General features: G+C 40.5%; 1 protein-coding gene across 1 annotated transcript in view; it reads left to right on the plus strand.

The window, feature by feature from the left end:
* Positions 1–6,737, plus strand: part of Rxfp1 (relaxin family peptide receptor 1) — a 170,699-nt gene extending 163,962 nt beyond the window's left edge. Inside the window, exons 16-18 of the mRNA XM_052180957.1 lie at positions 524–934; positions 3,061–3,279; positions 6,436–6,737. Coding sequence (XP_052036917.1) covers positions 524–934; positions 3,061–3,279; positions 6,436–6,737 — 932 coding nt within the window. The remainder of the gene's footprint in view (positions 1–523; positions 935–3,060; positions 3,280–6,435) is intronic.
* The last annotated feature ends 1,620 nt before the right edge of the window (positions 6,738–8,357 follow it).

An 8,357-nucleotide genomic window follows, 5' to 3' on the forward strand; every position in this document is an offset into this window, starting at 1 on the left:
TTTGAGGCCGGGCCCCAAGCAGGAGTATTTTGGTCAAAACAAGCAAAGTCAGGGGTCTTTTTGTAGACTTTTATCTCCTATTGCTTTGTTTTGATTTTGTTTTTTTTTTCTTATTGTTCTTTTGCTTTTCTATTTTGGGTTGCTTTTTAGTTTTGTGTTTCTTGGGTTTTGTTATTTAAAAAGAGAGAAAAAAGTGTACGGAGTTGGTTGGGTGGGGAGTTAGGATCTGGGAGGAGTTAGGGACGGGAAAAGCATAATTAGAATCTATGGTATGATTTTTTTTTTCAATTAAAAAAAATGGATTTCAGGAGGCTGGAGAGTTGACTCAGAGGGTAAGAACTCTGTCTGTTCTTCTTTATTCATGCTAAGAAAGCACGCCACTGCCAAGCTATCTAACCAATCTATGAATTCTTAAAGAGGGTAAGATGTCTTGGTAATATTGTGAAGAGGGTCATTTAAAATGTTCTGTGTAAAGATGCATACTCTCTGCTTCTCTGAACCTATGACCTTCGGACCCTTGTAGGTGCTGACTGCCTAATGGGAGTATATTTGTTTGTGATTGGTGCCTTTGACCTCAAGTTTCGGGGCGAGTACAACAAGCACGCCCAGCCGTGGATGGAGAGTGTGCATTGTCAGTTCATGGGGTCATTGGCCATTCTGTCCACAGAAGTATCCGTTCTACTTTTAACATTTCTGACACTGGAGAAGTACATCTGCATTGTGTATCCTTTTCGGTGTTTAAGGCCTCGAAAATGCAGAACAATCACGGTTCTGATTTTCATTTGGATTATTGGGTTTATAGTGGCTTTTGCTCCGCTTGGCAATAAGGAATTTTTCAAAAACTACTATGGCACCAATGGAGTATGCTTTCCTCTTCATTCAGAAGACACGGGAAGTACTGGAGCCCAGATTTATTCAGTGGTAATTTTTCTTGGTAAGAAACCCTGCATTGCAAGCCTTCCTGTGTTCCAGCTCTCGCTAGGGTATCTCGCAGTATGAAACTCATTTATAACTTCGATTGTTTACAAACTTTGGTCCTTCTAACCCAATGTTTAGCAACTTCCTAATGCTATGACCCTCATGTGTGGTGACCCCAACCATAGAATTATTTTCATTGCTACTTCATGACTATAATTTTACTGCTATTATAAATCATCATGTATATATCTGTGTTTTCCGACGGGTCTTAGGTGACCCCTGTGAACGTGAGATTCAACCTCAAAGAGGTAGTGGTCCATGTGTTGACAACTGCTCTTTTAGTGACTTCTCCAGAGGGTTTCATAGATAAATTTGGTTTTATTGGGGAATGTTTTTCTTTTTCCATCTATTCTGACTGGAAAGTTTTGCTGGCTATATTAATCTGAAATGGTATTTGTGTTTGTCTCTTAGAGTTTGTAAAACATCCATTTAGGCTCTTCTGGTTGTCAGTCTTACTGAGAGAAATCAGGGGTTAGCCTAGTAGGTTTGCTCTTATATGTGAGTTGGTGTCCTTTAATATTTTGATTACATGTCATAGGGACGTAATCTTTTCTGGTTCTGTCTATTTAGTGTTCTGTATGCTTCTTATACCTCGATAGGCCCTTCCTTAGTAAGGTTGGGGAAAGTTTCTTCTATGATTTTGCTGAAAACACTTTCTGTGTCTTTGGCCTGGGTTTCTTCTCCTTCCTCTATTCCTACTAGTCATTGATTTGGTCTTTTCATGATGTCCCAGATTTCCTGAATGTTTTGTGCTTGGATATTTTAGAGTTAACATTTTCTTTGATCCATTTCTTCTATATCTTGTCTTGAATGCCCTAAATTTCCTCTTCCATGTCTTCTACTCTGTTGGACATTTACTTCTGAGGTTTTTGTTTGACTTCCTACATTTTTCATTTCCAGTTTTACCTGAGTTTCGGTTTCTCCAGTGATTCATTGCTACTTCATGTCTTGAACCATTTTCATCGTTTTGTTCCACTGTTAGTTTGTGTTCTCACAGACTGATTAGTAAGTAGACTTATTCATATCCTCTTTGAGGTCCTTAAGCATATTCATAATAGCTATTTTGAAATCCTTGTTTTTGAAGCACCTATATTGCTTTATTTTTTTAGGGAATGCTGCAGTGGTGTTACTGGGTTCTGGAGCAACATTGTCTGGGCTGCTCATGACTGTGGGGTTGTGTTTGCACTGACATTTAGGCATCAGAGTTTGGGATCATTGTGATTCTATACATTGATATCAGGTCTTGTCCTTGTTGGCTGAGTGTTCCACTCCCTGGTTTCTGTTGTCTTCTCTGAATCCTAAAAAGAGTGTGGTGGCTATGTTTACCTGGTAAGGAGTACTTTTGATTCTCTGCATGGCGTGGCCACTGGGAGTCCCAGGTTGAATGTGTTTCTAGGTTTCGGGAGCTAACATGAAGGAACAGGGATGGGCTGTAAGGGTGATGGAGCTGAAAGGGACTAGAGGAAGAAGGAAAGCTGGGTCTGCTGCAAGGTTTGTTAGAGTTCCCAGAGAGTGGAGTCAGAGAAGGACAGGCAGAGAAGAAGGCAGGTTCTGCTACAGGGCTGGGGATGAGTCTGGGGAACTGGAATCAAAAGCCAGGAAGGAGAGTGAAGATTGCCTATTTGATTCTCACTGGCCAGCATATGTCTAGGTAGAGAGTGCCTCTGGGTATTGGTGGATGACACAAAGGGATGCGGTGAGAGAGGAAACCTGGGTCGAGAGTCACTGCAGAACCGCCAGCAAATGGAGGCAGAGAGGAAAGACAGTGAGACCCTCTGAGACAATATCGGAGGTAGTACTGGGGATGAGACTGTAATTGGAAGTGGAGGTCAGGGAGGATATCTGGTACATATTTGTAATCTGAGGCAGAAGGACTGTATGTTGGTGTCCAGCTAGGCTACCTAGTCAAGTTGAAGGCTCATCTGAAGTCCATAGTAAGAGCATGTCACAAAGTAAATAAGTGAATAAATAAATACCACTTAATTGGTTCTGTGGCCTGTAACATCTAAGCCAATTTTTTTTATTTGTTTGTCTTAAGAGAATGCTAACATATACTACTAATGTTCTTCATGGTCTAAACAGGTATTAACCTGGTGGCATTTATCATCATTGTCTTCTCCTATGGAAGCATGTTTTACAGTGTTCATCAAAGCACCATAACAGCAACTGAAATACAGAAGCAAGTGAAGAAGGAGATGGTTCTCGCCAAGCGCTTTTTCTTTATCGTGTTTACTGATGCGCTGTGCTGGATTCCCATTTTTATATTAAAATTTCTTTCACTGCTTCAGGTGGAAATACCAGGTACAATCTTTTCCTGGAAAGAATAAATCTGTGCAGGGTTATTCTTGAAAAAAGACAATTACTACTCTTAACAACAACTCGTTTCAATAATCATTAGTCAGAGTAGTGTGGACTCTGGCTCCATTGTCGATGAAATGCTTACTGAGAGGAACTGTTCAGTTCTTCCCACAAATGCCTAGTGCCACAGTTCTCATGAAAACAAAAGGACCAAACCATGACTATATCATGAAAACAAAATGACCAAAACAAATGATACACGGTGCTTAAATTGACCACCTGCTTAAAACGACCACGAAGAAAAACAACCCAACAATTACTCAATCATGAATTTACCTTTTAGACTGTGAGAAATGTTTTTCCCTACAATACATATGACATAGGACACTGTGCTGGAGTGTGACATAATAGAAAATGGCATGGCATTATAAAATACATCACATGCATCACAGTGGCTGTTACATTGAGTGACAGAATATGAATATGTTGGTGAGGAGGAGAAATCTGACACCTTGTCCACTGATAATAGGATTTGAACATGGTGGGACTACTATAGAAGAGAGTGCTAGAGATTGCAAAATATTAACTATAGAGTTGCCATACAAGCCAGCCATTCCACTTCTGGATAAAGACACAAGGGAATTGAAAACCAGAACTAAAATAGATATCAGCACACCTGTGTTGACAGCAGCATTCATAGGCAGAAGCAGTATAGTGTCTACAGATGGATGGACAATAAAGCACAGCAAACATATACATGGATCATATCATGTCTACTGATGGACAAACAAAATGTAACAAACATATACATGGATCATTCTTCAGGTTTATAAAAAAAGATTGTTATTTTTACATTTTTTTACATTTATTTATTTCATGTTTGTGTATACATGCGGGCACACATGAGGAGGTCAGGGGACAAATTGCTGGAGTCAATCCTCCCCTTTCACTTTGTATATTCTGCGCATCAAACTCAGGTTGTCACACTTGGTAGCAAGAACCTTTACCCACTGAGCCTTCTTATCCGCCCTTAGAAGGACATTCTAGCATGTACTGCATTATGCACATGTGACACTCTTGAAGGTGTTGTGTTGAGTAAGTAGCCCTGACAGAAAAGGGCCACATGGTTTAGGATTCATCTTACATGAGACTCCTGGAATAGACAAATTCATAGACAGAACATAGACTAGTGGTTGCCGGAGGGCAGAAAGGGGAGGGTGGGAGGCATCGTTTAACAAGCAGAGTTTCCTTTGGGAAGATGAGAACATTCTGAGCCCAGGGTGGGAAGGGATGCTCAACAATGCAGATGTGCTCGGCACCACAAAACTGTGCATTGTGAAAGGTTAATGAGCCAAGTTTATGCCATGCATATTTTATCACAAAAAAGTACAAGTATCCCTGTTGACTGTATATGTAGTCCAGTGTATGTTCACATTTTGACATCTACATAGGCATAATTTAGATTTGTTTGATCCCACAAGTGATGATAGTAGAATCTGACAATTCATGAAGAATAAGAGGGACAATAGTATCAAATATATCATGACAAGAACCTGAGTATTTGGTAGTTATATATATATATATATATATATATATATATATATATATATATATATATATATAAAGGTAATTTTTAAGATAGGTTTAGAAAGTTGCAGAGATGGCTCAGTAGTTGAAAGAATTAGCTCTCCTTCCAGAGAACAGACATTCAGTTCCCAGTGCCCACACAAGGAGCCTTAAAACCAACTGAAACCCCAGCTCCTGGGTATCCGACTCCCTCCTCTGGCCTCCTTGGGTACCCACACACATGTGACACATATGTTTATGTTTTGGGTTGTTCCTTTGTGGCACTAGGGGTTGAACTTAGAGCCTCATAACATTAGGCAAGTACTCTACCACCCAGCTATATATCTAAATCTTCCCCCCAACACACACACTTTGTATGTTGAGTAGTCATGTTAAGTTGCTTCATTCATTCTATAGCTCAGAATGACCATGTATTTTTCTCAGCCTCTTTTTGGGGGATGGGGGTGGGGAGAACAAGGGCAGTGTTTTACAGAGTTTCTCCCTGTAACTTTGGCTGTCCTGGAACTGACTATACAGATCAGGAAGGCCTCAGACTCACAGAGATCTGCCTGCCTCTGCCTCAAGTGCTGAGATTAAAGATGTGCACCGTCACACCTGGCTTCTCTCAGGCTCTAATTAGTTGGGGTTTTAGGCCTGTGTTGCCAATCTACTCAACAATATTTCACTGAAATAAACATGTGGTCAAAAGCCTAAATATGTTGCAAAGATGGCTCAGTTTATAAGATGTTTGCCACACAAGCAGGAGTTTGGGTTACCCAGCAACCACAAGAAAAGCAAAGTGTGCAGTAGTAGCACATCTATAGCCCCAGCTCTGGGAGGGGACAGAGGTGAGGGAATCCCAGAAATCACTGGCCAGCCAGCCTAGCCCATTTGGCGAGGTCTAGGTTCACTGAGAGGTTCTGTTTCAAAAAATAATGTGGAGAAAAATGGGAGAAAAAAAACTAACATTGACCTCTGACCTCCACATGCATGAGCACACAGGTACCCACATGTATCACTCACCCACACACACATGCATACACACATGTACACATGCATGTACATGCACACACACACATGTGCAAGACCTAAAATATATGCCTATTTTTAAAATAAACAGGCCTGGGAGCCAGCAGAGTGCTCATCTGGCATGTATGACAACCTCGGTCCAATCCCTAGAAGGAAATCAAATACAGACCAAACAAGAAATCCATTCAAGATAAATCTACATATTCTGAGAAATTCTGCATGTACTTTCTATTGGTTAAAACATTTGCATTTATGCAAACAACTAAATGCTAACTAACATGGTTTGTCTTTAAATGGACTCCTAATGGTTTGTCGTAACTCTGCATCAGTGCTCCCAGTAGTGGTCTTTCATTGGCACTCTGATGTATTCAAAGCCTCTCAGCAACAGCCTGTGCCTTCACAGCACTGACATTCCTTCAAACACTCACACTACAGAAAGACATCCTGAAAATAGCTTGGTGTTTAATTATGTCACATTAAAGAAAAGGAAGGCTGATGACAGAGATGCAAGAAATGCCTTACAGCACGCCATCATCATTCAGATGTTTCATCTTTCTCTTCCAGATACTATTACCTCTTGGGTGGTGATTTTTATTCTGCCTATCAACAGTGCTTTGAACCCAATTATCTACACGTTGACCACTAGACCTTTCAAGGAAATGATCCATCAACTCTGGTACAACTACAGACAAAGAAGGTCTGTTGACAGAAAAGGGACTCAGAAAGCTTATGCACCTTCGTTCATCTGGGTGGAAATGTGGCCCTTGCAGGAGATGGCCACTGAGTTCATAAAGCCGGATGCTTTCACAGAGCCCTCTGATCTGTCGCTAGTTTCTCAGTCATCTAGACTCAATTCTTATTCGTAACTGGATCTTATTCTTAAAATTCTGTGAAGTGCTTCTAGAAAGACTTGCTGATGGGAAGCAAATACCACAAAATGTATATCTAAGACAAGTTAGCCTAGAGTGGCCCAAGGCAGGGAAAGGCAGCTGGTGTTCATACAAAGAGAAGTAATTATACTGACAATGTGTGCGTGTGTATTAGTACATATTTGCATAGCAGATGAAGAGAAATCTATTTCTAGCATGCATTTACGCACACTGCATGGAGATAAAGTGCTGAGCACACAACATAGAGCCTTTTTAATCTATATATTAACACCACAAATTCTACTCACAGCTCCTAGACTTCTGTTGTGCATATCAGCAAACATAAGACCCACAGACACTTTTAAGTTAAGGTCTAAAGTTTTATAATACTCAAAGATAACAGCATCAGATAAAATCTATGGGGACAGTGAGATGCTCAGGGGATAAAAGTAATTACTATACAAGCATACTGGCTAAGCTCGATATCTGGAACCCTCAGAAGATAGACTTGGAAGATGGAACCCAGAAACCATAGACTCTGGAAAATTGTTCTCTGACCTACGCTTGTGCACCATGGCATGTGTATGCACACATACACATCACACACACACACACACACAATTTTAAATGTGGCTGTTTGAAAAATAGAAGCATTGCTGTTTAACAAATTCTTTGTATTGTTCATTGAGTCTCCACACTTGAGAGTCAACACAACATAATTATTAAAAGGTACTCTGTCGCCGGGTGTGATAGACAAACTGGTAGTCCTAACATTGGAGAGGAAAAAGCAGAAGGATCGCAAGTCTGAGGCCAGCCTCAGCAACACAGAAAGATCCTGTCTCTTACATGTAAAAGTAGATCTTATGATATGGTTCAACTGCTAAAGTGCTTGTTACACACACACACACACACACACACACACACAGAGCCGCTGAGTTTGAATTCCTGGTACGACCATTAAAAAGCCAGTTGTGGTTGAGCATACTTATAATCCCAGCCAGTGATAAGGAGGTAGAGACTGGAGGATCCTGAAGCTTGTGGACCAGTTATTGAGGAAGACACCTAATGTCAACCTCTGACTTCCACACACATGTATACTCAACACCCCCCCACACACACACACACAAAGGCAAGCTTTGTTGTTTCAATCAATTGATTGTTTAAAGGGGTTACAAGACACATGTAACATAACAAAATCAAATCAAGAGGATATAAACAACTTATATCCACAGCCAGCAAACAAATCTCTAAAGAAAAACTAACACTACCGCTACTCAAACTGTTTCTCGGGTGAAAATTGAAGGAACACTAGCAAAAATACCCTACAAAACCAGCACAGCCCCGATCGAGACCAGAGAAAAGAACACAAAAGAAAAAAGCATTGATCAATCCCTTATGAGCGCAGACGTGATGATGCTCAGTAAACATCAAGGAATCAAAGTTAGGAACAGATTACAGATTGGGAAGATTGCACACCATGACCACCTTTGTTATATCCAGGGATGTAACTGTGTTAATCCATCATACACAAATCGATAAATCTAATATAACACAAACGTAGAAGAGGATAGATATCATGTGATTATGTTAACACACACACACACATACAAGGCCTTT

This window comes from Apodemus sylvaticus, chromosome 4 (assembly GCF_947179515.1).
Source record: "Apodemus sylvaticus chromosome 4, mApoSyl1.1, whole genome shotgun sequence".
In the NCBI taxonomy this organism is placed as follows: Eukaryota; Metazoa; Chordata; class Mammalia; order Rodentia; family Muridae; genus Apodemus; species Apodemus sylvaticus.